The 16,075-nt window shown below is 44.5% G+C and overlaps 2 protein-coding genes across 2 annotated transcripts; one reads left to right on the top strand and one right to left on the bottom strand.

Annotated features, from left to right (window-relative positions):
• Window positions 1-1,751: 1,751 nt before the first annotated feature.
• On the top strand, window positions 1,752-9,613 carry LOC308372344 (AP-4 complex accessory subunit RUSC2; the record flags this gene model as incomplete). The annotated part of the gene is made up of 10 exons (XM_080847501.1): window positions 1,752-3,053; window positions 3,496-3,910; window positions 4,303-5,130; window positions 5,708-5,851; window positions 6,954-7,033; window positions 7,504-7,678; window positions 8,108-8,213; window positions 8,311-8,357; window positions 8,563-9,220; window positions 9,448-9,613. The coding sequence occupies 10 exons, from the start codon at window positions 1,752-1,754 to the stop codon at window positions 9,611-9,613; spliced, it is 3,921 nt and encodes a 1,306-aa protein (XP_080703627.1).
• Window positions 9,614-11,056: 1,443 nt separating this feature from the next.
• On the bottom strand, window positions 11,057-14,721 carry cimip2b (ciliary microtubule inner protein 2B; the record flags this gene model as incomplete). Its single annotated transcript, XM_080847500.1, has 6 exons — window positions 11,057-11,148; window positions 11,876-12,094; window positions 12,480-12,612; window positions 13,224-13,381; window positions 13,667-13,890; window positions 14,657-14,721. The coding sequence occupies 6 exons, from the start codon at window positions 14,719-14,721 to the stop codon at window positions 11,057-11,059; spliced, it is 891 nt and encodes a 296-aa protein (XP_080703626.1).
• Window positions 14,722-16,075: the final 1,354 nt, after the last annotated feature.

Here is a 16,075-nt window from a genome sequence, read left to right as displayed (position 1 = left end):
GCACTGCAGTGCCTGTGTTTGCCTCATTAATGGCATCTCCTCAGTAATGGCTTTGTGGGGATCAGTAGCTGCCGGGATTAGCAGATCATGTTGCTGCGATTGATAGATTTGATAGGCGGCCAGGTGGGTAAGTTTTTTGGGGTATGGTCAAACTAAGGTTATTGTTCAGTTTACAGCAAAGCAGAAGTGTGTGTGTGTGTGTGTGTATGTGTGTGTCTGTGTCTGTCTGTGTCTGTCTGTGTGTGTGAATGTGTTTCTGACTGTATGTTGGTGTGTGAGAGTGTGTGTGTGTGTGTGTGTGTGTGTGTGTGTGTGTGTGTGTGTGTGTGTGTGTGTGTGTGAGTGTGTGTGTCTGTGTGAATGTTCGGAGGGGTAGCCCATCTTCATTGCTCCACCACAGATGTTGAGCAGATTATTGACAGATTATTCCCCATCTGGGAGACAGCCTACTGATTGTCAACAAGTCTATCCCACTTCCTAGATTGAAAGAGACAGATAGAAATAAAACAAAAAGAAGGGTTCAAATTTTTTAAACTATGGCATCACCAAATAATACCACTCTTTAGCAAAATCCCTCTATGTATTTACATTTGAATTTATATACTGATAGTGAAAGCAGCGTATTTTGTCTGCCATGTACAAAGTGCTCATTAATTCAGGGATTATTCTATCTTGATCTCTCTGTGCATAATTGTGTGGTCCTTTGTTTTGTATAAACAATATTAAAAACAAGTACAACGAAGTGTAATTCAGCAGACTGAATGTCTGAGGAAGAGGAATTATCTTTCACTGAGAGGGTTGGCAAATCTGTCGTCCCCTCAAGTTCAGTCTCACGGAACAAATTAGTGAGCATGCTCAGTGGCGTCCAGGATGCTGCTGTGACAGGACTGTGTGGGTCTCAGAGAGAGGGGATGTGAGAGGAGAGAGGGAAAGCGGGATCTGAAGGGAAAAAAGGAAATGGAATGGAAGCCTGTAAAGATGCAACTGTGAAAATCCAATATGATTTCAGAATCATTTATGACCGTCCTGCCTTTATTGTATTTGAGATTTGTGTGTTTTAGTTTAATAAAAAGTGAGATAGAAGGTAGGAATACATATGAATATTATAGATTATGAAATGATAAGAAATATGAAGTAATAATATTTAAAGGACAGTCTCTTCAATGGACTGGCTCTGGTTGCTCCCACAGAGTGGCTGAGTTTGTCTCACTTGATAGAAGTAAAGTATCACGGCTGATTGAGCCGCTGTGACCTGGGTTAATGTCTGGAATGCCCACGACTTCAGTGTAACAGTGGTTCGGAGCTAATCAGCCAAATCGACAAGAAGAAACCCCCCCCCTGCAGAATTGAGTTTGAGGTCAGAGGCATTTTATTCAGCTTCAGTGAGCTATGTGTCACGCACTCAGGGTTTACCTTGTGTTCCATCTCGTAGTCTTAGGATGAGACAGCCATTCAAGATGAAACCCGAAGATATGTGGTTTGGTATATATATATATATGGCTATATTCTATTTAGCAGGACTGTATAAAACATAGTTATCATTCAGTAAAATATTCCTTTTCCCCCCCCCCCCATGGCTCAATGGTTTTAGGTGCCTTTGGATCATGGAGACGGACATCTCTACATTATCTACACTACCCATGTCCCTGAGTATTCAGGGCCATATGGCCACGGTCCTGGGCTCAATGGTGTGAACTAACACTTCCCCGTTCCCATTCACGGACTTGACAGATTTTAACTGGTGCAGAGAGATGATGAACAGTTCTGCCAGCCTATCAGGGGAGACTCTGTTCCTGCGTCAGGCTGCTCTGTTGCTTGAGCACCCGCCTCCTGCATGGAAGCGGTGCAGCGCTGTGCAGCGACCTACCCGGCCGTGCTCCCTCAACCTCACATACACCATCTCCCTGCCCACACCAGCGCAGCAGGACCCATTCAGGGAGGTTGTGAGCTCTTTGGCAGAGTCAGAGAAGGAAGATGGAGGAGATATAGAGGAGAAGGCTCAGCCTTCAGACCAAATGCAAGCCTGCTCCTCATCAGCTCGCAATCTCAGTGGCGGAAGTTCCCCATCAGACTTCACCGTGAGCAAGGAGAAGCCATTTGGAGATAGGGGTACGCCACGATGGGTCAACCCCTTCATCCCAGAGCAAGAGAGGAGGAACAAGGTTGGTGAGGATGAGGAGGAAGAGGATGATTTGGACGGCGATAACCTGCACAAGTACCAGGAGGACTTTTCCTTCCAGCTCCATGGAGACACCAGGGAAGGGGATGGGGACGAGGGTCTGCCGTATCCTGCAGAAGAAGAAGCCCAACACCACGGTGCTGAGAATGCGGGAACGCGCAGAACCATGTGGAGCCAGGAGAGGGGTGTGTCCAAAGAGCTGGAGAACCTCTGTCAGCAGGGTGTCGAGGTCCGGCCTCGTTGTGATTCTAGAAGCATCCCGATGATTGTGGACTGTGGGGATGCCGACTGGGGTGAGTCAGGAGACAGCGATGGTGGAGTCCTCACGAGGAAGTCCTCCCAAACGTCTGCCAATTGTCCCTGTGCTCTCAGTAAACCGCACAGGGAATCTGAGAGCTTAGTGGACAACGTCAGCGACTCCTCCAGTTCGGACGGAGTCCTCGTTAATTTCAGCACTATCTACAACAAAAGCAACAACGCAGTAGAAGCCATTCCATTTGACGTGGAAAGCCGAATAGATCCCTCACGCGGAATAAGCTCCTTATCACAAGATGAGTCCAACCCAACACCCTGCTGGCCACCACAGGGCATCGACCCCAACTGCAACTACCAGCTGGACTCTGAGGGTGTCCCGTCTCCGGTGGCCTCGGACGTGACCCTCTGTCTCCATGCTCAGACTCGACTGGCCGTTACCACCCAGAACTACTACAAGCTGGTGACCTGCGACCTCTCGTCGCAGTCGTCCCCTAGCCCGGCCTGGTCCTCAGTGACCAGCTGCTCAGAGGGCCAGGTCAGCCCCACTCCACCCCCTGAGTACTTCCTCTTCAGGAGAGATGGTGAGGAGGGGAGGATGGAGGCCCAGCCAGAGGAGGAGGTACACCAGATAAGCATCATAAATTATGTCATAATAGATGATGGCATCTTTAAAAAAGAAGTTGTGCTGAAAATACTGTTCAACTCAGAATAAAAAAATACAACTCAATTGTAAATTAGATGGAATAAAACAGTAAAAGCAACACTATGCATCAATTTGGCACTTTTTGAGGTATGTTTGATATGCAACTAGTGTTGGTATCATCTTCAAATTTATTTCGATTATACATGGTCATGCGAAGAACACAAAAAACACCTGTCGTGAGAGAAAGAAATTGTCCCAGACATTGTTAAGACATATATGAGCTATTAAGATTAAGGGTTATATAGTTTTAGAGGGTTATGTATTTTTGGACATAGCACTGGGGCTGGTTGCCTCTCATTACTCTCATTTACTTCACTTGTACATACATTCGCTTAATTCTATTTCACTAACATTGCAGAGAGAAGAAGAGCCAGTGGAAGACATCACCAAAGGCAGCACGGAGGACCCATTTAGGAAGCTCACTCGCAGTTGTGACACCACCACCACTAAGCGCCTCCTCTCACCTGCACAGCAAACCCTGCCACGTGTGCCAAGCTGTCCCGGCCACCTCACAGCCCCTGGCACCAGGCAGCATGTGACCAGCTTTGCAGAGATCGCCCACTGCAAGAGGGGGACAGGAGACACGTCCTCCCTGAGGACCTCTGCTGAAGATCACCAGTCACCCTCTGGGTCTCAGGTCCCCCAACGGCTCTCCATGGTAACAGATACAGAATATGAAGGTTCAGCATCTACACTCTCTCTCCCTAATCAGGACAACAAAATACCTGCAAAAATGGATGAAGACAGCCTCCCTTCAACCTCTACAATGGAAGGTAAGAAATATTGTTGGGATGTTATGGACCTTTATCATTATTGAGTGAAACTAAATTAGGTGTAAAGTGGTGTAGATCCTTGGGAGGTTTGTGCAAACGGTGTGTGTACTAAATCAATAAACAGTCATGGTATAGCTTGGTATAGGCAAAGAGTTATGAAACAACTCTTGTTAAAATAAGCTTTTTCAAGTTCCTCTTAACCAGAATCTCATCAGGAATCATTGGCTTTTCACCTCATCACAGATCCATAGGAACTTTCAATCAGATGTCGTATTAGCACCAGGCAGCAACACAGAAGCTTCTCAGTTAATGGGTCGACGGCGAGTGGTTTAATCATGTCCTTGATGCTTCATTGTAATTATGTGCGTTATTCCCTTGCGTCTGTCATCTAGGGGCTTGTTCGTCGTCTCCAGGGGTGGTGCGTTTCAGTAAGGAGCAGAGGCCCACGTCTCTGCCCATCCAGCCTTTCGTCCTGCAGCTGCCTCCGGGGAAGCAGCAGAAGCCATTGGGCTCCCTCCTCAACCAGTATCTCAGTCATGGCAAGTCCGGCACCCACAGGGGCAAAGGCAAGGGGAAAGGCAAGGCCGTGCCCACCTTCCTTCGCCCCTCACCCCTGGGGGGCTACTCCTCGCTTCAGCTGGAGGCGGCCTCCAGTTCAGACACCTGCTCCACCTGCACCCCCAGCCCCGTCCCGTTCCCACACCACTCAGCCTTGGTCCTCCACCACCCCACCAGCCCTCCTGACATGCAGTGCCACCCTGACAAGAACCAGAGCTGCTCAAGCAACCCCTTCAGGCCATATATGTTTCAGAGTAGCCCAGACGAGACCCTTGACTGCCAAAGCAAACACAGTGAAGACTCCACGTCGCCTCCACCACAGACTTGTGCTAAACTGAGCCCGGAGGCTTCACAAGGCATCTGCAGCCCCAAGTGTGATTCCAGTCTGCGCACTCAGCACACTCTGGAGCCAAGTCCCAAAATGGTCGACCCCTTTCAACCCCTTTCAGCCCTGTCTTCATACGGGGAGGAGTGTCAGGCGATCGAGACCACGCCTGTCTGGGACATCAGCCATCGCGGTCCGAGCCCTGCGGTGACTTCTGTGACCTCTCTGAACACCCCGACCTGCTTGGCCTCCTGTCCTGCAGAGAGACCCCAGGCTCAGTGCAGCTGCAGTGGAGCCCTCAGTGCTGCGGCCAACTGCAGACCTGCCATACCCAAGTGTAGGTGTAGGATTATGTGTGGTTAAGGGTTAGGGTTAAGGTCTGATTATGTGGTCAAGAGTTGGATCTCATAATTTAGGTTTAAGTTTCTTCCTGATGATGTGTTTTTATTCATAAGAAACACTGTAGCTGTCAATCTAAAACAGATAATTTTCTGAGAACACACTAAAATTGTAGGAGCTTTTGTGTGTGAGATGCAGATTTAAAAGAAATTGAAACGGTCTTCTAATTAGATCTTTATAAGATACTTTATTTCTTCATTTGAGGTTTCAGGGAAAGCTTTTTACAGATCTATCTTATTAACCGTTTGAAGTACAAAGATACACACAAGCAACATATTTTTTAGTGTCATTTGAATGTGTGCATATATATTGAATTGTTCATTATCCTAAAGCAGTAGTTCAACTCAGAACAATAGAGCTTGGCTCTGCTTGGCTCTATCTGGCTCTGATGCCATACCTTTCAAGGCCACTGCAGGAGGCTGCTCTTTAAGAACCCTGGCAATTACTGCTTTTGTTCCATCGGAATTCTAGAAGTTTGACCTTAACATTAAGGCCTTCTCTGTGTGACTAAGCAGGTTTCCAAGGGAAACGGCATCAGCCTCAGCCTCAGCCTCTGCAAGGTGACTCATTCTCCCTGACTGACAGGCCACCGGAAGAGTTCTGCCTCTCCCCTGACGCCTCCTCTGAGACGCTCTCCATCGACCTGCTGCAGAAAAAAGGTGAATGAGAAACACAAAATACAGTCTGGTGATCACATGCTAGGCAGCTCATTCAAACTCTCCCCTGGAGTATGGCAGGTTGAGGATTTTGGTGTTTGGTGTTTTGAGCTTGATCCTGAATGAAATAGGAGAACGGTATTTATTTTTCCATGGTAACACATTCATAGAGGCATTCAAAGTGTCCGCCACAAAGAGTGTAGTGTAAGACACCTTCTGACTACCTTCTGCCTGCTATATGTGCATATACTGTAATAATATACCATGCTGTAACAGTACACAGACATGTAGGTAGAACATATACTACAAATACTGTGAAAAGGTTAGTTGTTTAGTGATTAGATTAGTGACTTGTGCAAGTGACTTGGTGTACTTGATTAAATTGAATTGAGAAAAAAATCAAGATGGCTTCTGCATTTACAGTACGAAAGTGAGTCCATCTTGCTGGTGTAGTTCTGTGGAGAGAGGAAGAGAGAGAGAGAGTGTTTCTCTCAGCTCTGCTCTGGGATGGGCAGAGAGGGAGAGAAAGCTTTGCCTTCACTGCAGCTCTGCCTTCACTTCCCTGAAGGGGCTGCCTTTGAATTGTGACCTACTTATTCTATCTCTCCTTGCCCATGATTGGCTAATCCCAGCTGTGTTTTGGTGTGTGTGTGTGTGTGTGTGTGTGTGTGTGTGTGTGTGTGTGTGTGTGTGTGTGTGTTGTGCTTGTGCACATGTCAGATTGTTAGTATTTGATGTCTTTTTCCTTTAGGTTTATTCCCTGACATTTAGGTTAGCTGCATCTCCAGCATCTGGAGAGGATAATCTTCTTCGGTTCAACCACAAAACTCATCTCAGCATGCACATAAAGCTTGTCATATTTGAAAACATCTTCATAGTTAAAAATGGAAAGGGAATTTAGAATGTGAAGATTCCTCTATTATGGATGCTCTCAGCACCTGTTTTATGTGATAATGTATCTGTCTCCTCTCTCTCTCTCTCTCTCTCACTCACTCTCTCTCTCTCTCTATATCTGTCTCTCTCTCTCTCACACACACACATACACACACTTATACACGCTCCCTGTCAAACCCCCCACCCCCCGCTGTCTGCTTCCTCTCTCTAGCTCTGCTAAAAGCTGTGAGCTCAGCTGTGGATTTGATCGTCACATATATTGAACACCCAAGTCGAGATCCAGATGAAAAGGTAAACACTGACAGCCAACCGAGCATCTTCTGTGACACAATATACAGTGGAATGATGGGAAACTAAGTTCTGTATGACTAAGACACACAGCAATGTCAGTGTTGCCAAACAGGTGTTGCTGTTATGTGTGGGGTTTGAAGTAGCATGGACCAAGCCATCAGAAGATATTTTATACTGCATAACTGTCATATGATGCAATGGAAACACATGCAACAGGAATGTACCTTCTGCCTCTCTTGCCCTGTCAAACTTAACCAATAGTCAATCAATATACATACACAGTATAAGACAACAATCATAATATATCAGTTACTTTCAAGCATTTAAGAAAAAAACATAAGGTTGTAGGTTTGAGATCACAATCAGAAATGGCAGTTTTACAGGAATTTAAGAGATTGTGCCAGAGTACACAGGGGAACTCAAAGTGTTATGGCAACATTATTACAGGATTCTCATGCTTTTCAATTCAGCTCCAGCTTGGAAACAGTACCCTGAACCCCACCATTGCTCAACTGGTTCTAAACCAGCTGTGTCCAGCCATCCGGAACATTCTACAGGACGGTCTGCGGTCGTACAAGCTGGACCTGATTGTGGGACAGCGCCGCAACCAGCCCTGGCACATTGTTCTGGCTTCCACACAACCAGGTTAGTGAGAAAGAGACAATTTTTTTTAGCATATTCTGCTTGGGACAGACACGTTGGACATGGTATTATGCTTTGAGACAGACACATTGGACATGGTATTATGCTTTGAGACAGACACATTGGACATGGTATTATGCTTTGAGACAGACACATTGGACATGGTATTATGCTTTGAGACAAACATGTTGGACATGGTGGTGTTATTATTATAATTATGAACTGTTACCTGACTTCTGCAATATAGTCTGTATGTACTCCCTGTTGCAGCAGTACACACTTTTTGGTATTGTCATATGGTAGTGCATTGTTCATTATGCAAGTTTGTTGATTGAAATACATTTAATTACTACCCATGTGTCTGTCACTGAAATCTTTACCATGTGCTCATGGGAGTTTTACTTTGATGGCTGTACTTCCTCCTTCTGCCAGGCCCAACCACTCGAGTCCTGCACAGTCTGGTCTCTGTAGTGAGCAAGTGTTCCCAGCTCACCAAGCACAGCATGAGGTTCAATGCCTTCATTATGGGACTGCTCAAGTAAGTCAGTCTATCTCTTTAACTACAAACACGGTACATTTTGTCCATTCTTGGTGAAAAAGCAGGCAAGTCACGTTAATTTCTTTCCTCATCCTAGTTTACGGGCACTGGAGTTCTGGCTCAATCACCTGTACACATGTGTAGGTATGTAAAACAGCATTTATTACTCATTCATATTAATGATGTTTTTACAATTTCTATTCATTTTGAAAGTTATGTTTAAACATGCAACAGATAACATGACATTTGTTGAAATAATGGTCATAATGTTTGTGCTTATTATGTAAATGCATGCAAAACTTTTCCATGTTGATAGCAGCAATCTGTTTCCTACATTCCCTATCTATAGATGTATTGCGGCCACTTTACCACCACTGGGGTCTCGTTCCGCTGTTGCAGGGGCCATGTCTCCCCCACCTCCACGAGCTCCTCCTCCACCTGGAGCCACTGGCTGCCTTGCCCTTCGATCTTCACCTCTTGTCAGAGGCCCGCCTCCTCAAGCGCACTTCCTCCCTGCTGGCCCAATCAGCTTACTCTTCTCTTCAAATGTCAGCCATTTCAACCAGTCAAAACAAGAGAGGTGACCCCAGGGAAGAGCAGACTGGGAGCGTTGACAGTAGAGTAAGAGGAAGTTCTATTCACACTGCATTACTAAGCCCGCAGACATTCATGCAGTACATCTCTTCAGGGCCACAGTCCAACAATGGGCTGAGTAAGAGTCGGCCTTATATCGAGCCACTAGGTGGCACCAGTGGGTCAGATTCTGCTGTTGGATGGTGGCTAAAGCAGCCAGCGGTGGTTGAAGGCGTGATAACGCCCTCTGTAGACACCCAGGAGAACAGATGGAGGGAGGAAGAGAGTACGCGAGGGATGGAGAGAACGACAGATGCCCCGGAGGAGAGGTCGCCACAGGAGCTCCGCTGGGCTCGGCTGTTTGGGGGGAGAGTTGGCGCCCCGACCAAGAGAGAAAATAAACAGCAAGGCCCCAGCAGAGCCCAGAAAAACAGGTGGAATTCCCTCTATTTTGCAACTCAATACACCTTTACACGTTTAGTACTGTTAGGCAAAAAAGTGGCTTATGTGATTATTTATCCTCTATACAAATGCAGTATCCACATGTAGATAATATTAGTATATACATATACATAGTATATACATACAGAAACAGTACTGCTCTAATAATAATTGTAAAATTATAAAATTTGTGATGCCTTTGTTTCCATGGTTCTTTCAGGCTACCGTCCCAGTGGCTTTGTTTGGATGGGTCAGGGCTGGAGTTCCTGACCCAAAGCATGTGGCCCAGCCGGCGCCAGGAACCTCATCCCTACCACAACCAAACCTTCGACGCGGCTAAGGGGAAGCGTCACCAACCCAATCACAACCTTCATTGCAATCTGTGAAATTGAGGGTGTGAAGACATAAACTCCAGCCTTTACATCCATTACTGCACACTAAAACCACAACAAGGGGAACATCTAGTGATCCCTTACCCCACCGTGTGATGGAGAAAAATCCTGAAAGGGGGGGAAGCACAATCCATCAGGCCTGTGGATTCAGGTACAAAAAATAACGATGAGCACAGATACATACCCAAGTCATGTCATTCATTAAGAAAAGCACAACAGACTCTAATATGGTCACCACCACCTTGTTTGACATTGTATCGTGTGACTGAGTGAGTGATAGCTGAATGGTTACTTTTAACATAGAAATTAAATCAGTTTATGTTTTTGTGGAACTGGAAGTGTCTGCCATGTTTGTCAGAACAGTAGTGCGCCCACTGACATAGCCCTGTGCTTTGTTTATCAAGCAGGAAACACATATGCCCCATATTGTGGCCAAACACCCCCCCACCCCCCACAACACCTGAATGCTGCTGTGCAACCTTCCCTGGTCTCGTGAACATGTCCGTCTGTTCCAGAGCATGACGATATTCATGTTGGTTGGCATGTCAAAAAAGAACTGTTATATTTTTAGGTCATGACATTGTTTTTTTTTAACTTGCTATATGTATGTGCTTTAAGAAAGATTAAGTGATAATAAATATGATGATGTTAATGAAAACAATTATGTTTTTTGCCAAAGTTTGTTCTGTTTATTTATACAGTATTGTACCCCCATGGGGTTGGGTACTGGCAGTCATATTTAAAAGCTGATGAATTATAAGATTGACAGTAAACATGTGACGGTCTCCCTTGGAATAAATGTTGTGTTGTGTGATTTTTGATAGACCTTTTAACCTAGAGGAAAGCTATGTCCGATGAGTATCATACGGCAATACTGTAATGTATTTATGGCAATAAAGAAGTAATGATCTCAAGATTTATCTCTTTGAGTTTATGTCAGACCATCTTTAACCGTAAGGGACTGTTTGTAAAATCCTCACTAAATGATTAGAGTATAACATACAAAACAACCCAAATAGTCTAACCTTGTTTCAATTACACGTTTTATTGAGAAACATAAATGGTCTCTCTTACAAAATTATAAAAAATGTCTTTGGCTCTGATCATACTTTGTTTATACTGTATGTGTGCACACGTAAAACAGTCCATTCATAATACATGTATAACAGTAAGAATCTATCTACCTCTCTATTACGTATAGGTAAATACACACTTTAGAATTATTAACCATGTGAACACACATATTCAGACTCATGGATACACACACACAGGAATGCTGCACATGCAGACACACACCCACACACACGCACACACTGCTCAGATTCAATGTTTCAGTCACAGTGTCTCTGATTGAAATTCAATTTAATCATTAATACAGTGGCTGCCACTCCAGAGAAAGGAGCTTGATGACACTCTGGTTTGTCCCGCAGTGGTCCATCAGTGGGTCTCTATCTTCCTCTGAACATCAGTGCAGCCCAGAGAATTGTGGGTCAGTTGCCCAAATGTTTGGCCATACCTGAATTTGTATCCTGTGGGTCAAAATAATGAAAGATATGCATCAAACAACATTCATACAAGCAAACATTAAAAAACATCAAACAATTAATATATACTGTACATACATACATACATACATACATACATACATACATTTTAACACTAAAAGGTCTATATCCCTCGTCCGGGATATTTTTATTTTTGAGTTTTTGTCTTAGAGACATAAAAAGAACAACCACGGAAACATTGAACCCTTTTCTAATATTATTGCTGAGGTCTTCTAGAATAGAATCATATATTCCATTTGTGCATCAATGTTTTTAGATAAGCAAAATGTACAAAAACATCAAGGCATGTCAGACAACTTAGAAAAGTCTAAAAGGCCTTGGACCTTAGAGTGTTAACCCATAAAATATGTTTTTTTTATTAAAATGTTAGTGTTGTTGATATAAAGAGCAGTATTGATGTGTGTTTAATCAGAGTACAGTCACATCATTTAGTTTACAGCTCATAAAAAAATAAAAAATATTTAAGGGTGCAGTACCTTTAAGGTGTGGGTGTGTAAGGTGAGCTAGTATCTGAGTATGAAAGATTGAAAGTTCAGTTTTAAGCTGTGTGGTGTGTGTGTGCGTGGGTGTGTATCTATGCATAGAATTGCTTTTGAGGCATTTGCGTGTGTGGATTTACTCTTAGAATTTGCACTCCCAAATCAGGTATGTGTGCGTGTTGTTTGCATGTGTGCTTGGTATGTGAGCTTGCCTGGCACATGTCCCGTGTAGGAGGGCAGCAGGCCACGATGGGAGTGGTAGATGGTGGAGGTCAAGGCTGGGGGCAGCGGCCAAGGCTCCTCAATTGAGTCCTTCAGTGTCGAGGGAATGGTCGTCATGTCCCTCCCAAACTGGATGAGGGCCTTGTTGGTGGTGATGGGGTAGCTGCTGCCAATGAGGAAGCGGGACTTGGGCACATAGCCAGTGTAACCTAACACAAATGTAAACACCCACACACACGCACACACATGCATGCAAGCATGCACGCATGCACACCCACACAAATACATTCGCACACAGGCACACATCCACGCACATTGTGTCTTTGTATATTATATGAATGTGCTATATAAATAAACTTGAACTTGAACACAACCACAGATAAAAAGTCTAAGAATGTATGTAATATGCAAAAAAAAAATAGTAACTACTGCTGTGTTCTGTTGTATAACATTTTGAACTGTAAACTGCACTGCATCTAATTCCATGTAAACTACAGGGCATTTACAGGTGACTTTACAGGTTTGGTGTGTGTGTGCGTGTGTGTGTGTGTGTGGAGGTCTTGAGAGTTCAGGGGTATTTTCTGAGCAGCTTACCTGAGATGAAGTACTTGTGGGGGCAGGTGTCATTCATGAAGTAAGGGGAGCCTTTGGGCTTCCAGGAGTTCAGAGAGACAAAGGGGGCCGGCTCCCTTGAAATGGCTGGGAGTGGGGTGTTCAGTTTCCGCGGCTGGAGAAGATGGATCCACACACACACAGATAAAGACGAATGCACACACAAATGCAGGCGCACACACACACACACACACACACACACACACACACACACACATACACACACACACACACAAAGCAAATCATAAACACAGATATGTAGACAGACGTGAATATGCACCACTGATCAAAATGCTTGGAGCCTGTCCAACTACCTCAGGCAATTCGACATAGACAAGCAAACAAGGGAGTAAATTACCTTGACCTTGTTTTCAATATGTGCTGTTTATGAATGTTGTACGAAAGTTTGGGAATACAGCTTAGTTTCTTTTTTGGTTCCAGAGCACTACTGTTTTTGTGCACAGAAGCATATCCTGGCTTGTCTTGCAAGTGAGACTATAATGGCCTGAAATCTCTGTGTGATCTGATTGAGGAAACGCACTTAGAGGTGTCCCTTTAAAGTGTGCAAAACATGACCTGTTCATGATATCAGATCCCCTGCTTGTCAATAATTCATTTGTCAAGCATCCACACTTGTGTGAGTTTGTGTGTTGTGACTGGTCACATTAAACTTTAAAGCTGGGTTTGGAACGGTCTGTCATGTGCAAGTGTGTGCTGATTGGCTACTTTGACGTTGAGCAGGCCCTGCTTGGTGGCCATTGGGGGCAGGTCAGCAGCGTCCAGCCGTACTCTGCTGTGCTGGTCCTGCTTGAACTCTGTCAATGCCTCACGACAGGTTTCAGCGTATGTCTGCGCAAAGTAGTTCTGGCTCTTTGGGACAAAGCCTTCCAGTGACACAGACACACATACACATGTAAACAAATGACAATGAAATACACTTGACACACTTTTATGACAGTAGTGAGAACAGTGAATATCTCAATAGAATTCAACAGAATTGTGCTCCCTATGAAGACTTCATAGAATGATTCTTATAATTACTTCATTATCAATAGTTATTCATTCGACACACTGTCTCTCTGTGTCTCATTCTCTGTCTCTCACAAAGAACAAAGAACAAACAACACACACACACACACACACAAACACTCCCCCTCTCTCTCTCTCACCAGTGTATCCTGGTATCATGTGATCCATGTGTCTACGTCCTCCAGCCCAGCTGCTCCTGATCTCTCCGCGGGGTCCCAGCTCTGCTTTGCCTCGGGGCAGACGGCCCGAGTTCAGCACCAGGCGCTGGGAGCGCGGCACATCCGGAGACGTCAACAGTTCCGCCGTCAGCTGCCCGTAGGTCTTCCCCAGGTTGAACTTCAGCTGTGGACAGTAACCTGCGTAGCTGCATGCACACACGTGTACACACACACGTGTACACACACACACACACACACACACACACACACACACACACACACACACATACACACATACATATCAAATGGCAAATAAGACACCAATAAGGCTACTGAATATGCACTACTTTATGTCTTGGCCAAGGTCAGTCAATGTATTTAAAATACATTTTATCTAAATGTGGTATACCAAGTATGTGAGGAGCGTACAACAATATAGGCTATTCTAACAACTATGATAGTATTTTTCCTTTCTTTTTTGTAATTTACTATTCCTATTTGAAACACAGCTGAATGATTCAGCCTGCCCACTGCGCTCATACTGGCTCAACCATGAGCTCAGTGTGGCGCCCGTTGCTACGGGAAACGCGTTACACTAAATGAGTGCACGATTTCAAGAGACCAGTGAGAAGAACTGAAATCGTTGGGAACAAATTAACTTGTTTATGCAGGCTAATCCCACAAAATGCGGACGTATTTAATGACATGACAGAAGTTTTGACATCGTTAAAAAAAAGTCAACCCCAGCCAAACAAAAGTAGCCTAATTCCACAGACATAAAATTATCTATTTTACTACATATTACCATATTACCTATTTTACAATATTGCCCATTGACTATTAAGACTAAACTAAAGGTTAAGGGAGCATTTTACAATTCTAAGAGAAACATAGTTTAAATGGAAATATGCCTTCTAATTTGTAAGCTACCGAAGCACAAAAAAACGCTTTTTACAACGCCCAAATACTTACCCTGGGATATACTGTGGGTCTGCTGTCACCAGGACTTTGCTGAATTTGGGAGGAAATTCCTGCATAGTGAGAGATTCTGATTATCAGTTCTCTATCTGTTTGGGACACCTGTCCGGGTGCACGAGCCAAGTACTGCGCGTGTTTTCAGCCGGTTGCTACTGCTACTGAGATAGCACACGCGCGAGTAGCAGCAGGGGGAGCGTGCTGCCCGACGACCGTCATCATTTCATAGTTTCACACGTAATAATGGGAGCATGCTCGCAGACGTTCTTTCACCCAATTTAACAGTTAAGCGTTGAAGTTGGTCTATAATTTGAATATTTGGTCTAATTTCCTAATCCTAACATCTGGCGATACAACTGATAAGAAACTATATTCTTAGCTATTTACTTAAATCGGGATGCCTGGGCTACTCACGGACTTACTTGACGACCTTAAAGAATGTGTTCAAGTCAACAAATAATAGCCTAGGCCTATTATTTGATCATCGTGAATTCAAATAACAGCGACTCAAATAACAGCGTCCTCTGACACCGAGCTATCGGTTACAAGAACATATTCCTCTATTGCAGTGTTTCCCAAACGTTTTACAGTCGTGTACCCCTTCAGACCTTCAATCTTTGGCTACCCACCCCACTCATTTTTGTCATGTTTGTGAGCACCCCACTCACCACAGGTTGAGAGGATGCACATAACTGCAATGTCTGGCTAAATTTGAGAAAGTCTTAAATCGTTTTCCACACAGTCTGTGCCTGTATTTTGTATTCATGCTCGTCAGAGCTGAGAACCCACTCCCACACATATGTACGTCGTGGCAAAGGGCATCAAATCTTTACACTGAGGTGCGTTGTTATGTCGCGTTTGACAATGTCTGTCACATCGATTTGCACACAAAAAAGCTAGTGGGTTTGCCAAGCAACAACTGTGCTGCTGCTAACATCCTGATTCAAGGTAGACTTGGGAGAGCAACCTGGGTTGCAGTCGCCGGCAGGCCATCCTTGATTGCAGGCCTTCCACTAGTAGTAGCGGTTGGTGTCTCTCTGGACCGGGGATTAACCATTTATCAATTTTCGTGCAGTAACCGGAATGATCTCCCGCTTCTCTACACAGGGCATCAGCGAGTGTAATTCTGACTAGGGAGCTAACCGTTGTGGCTATGTTTTGACTAACCCACCTGTAGCTATTTTTGTGCAGTGGAATTATATCGCTGAACACTACAATGTAGGCTATACATACATGAGTGTATTTTTGACATTACGAATGGGCTATTCAGACAATTAAAAAAATATGTCATGTCTATAGGTCAGTTTGAAAATGGAATGGGCTGTTTCACTTTGAAAATGCAAATCACATGTTTTCCCCTGCGACCCTTTGCGCGCCCCCACTATATAAAGTAGTATACCCTATAGGCTACTACTA

Source organism: Sprattus sprattus (assembly GCF_963457725.1).
Source record: "Sprattus sprattus genome assembly, chromosome: 11".
NCBI lineage: Eukaryota > Metazoa > Chordata > Actinopteri > Clupeiformes > Clupeidae > Sprattus > Sprattus sprattus.
The sequence above is the reverse complement of the archived record's forward strand: the minus strand, read 5'-3'. Positions and strand labels throughout refer to the sequence as shown.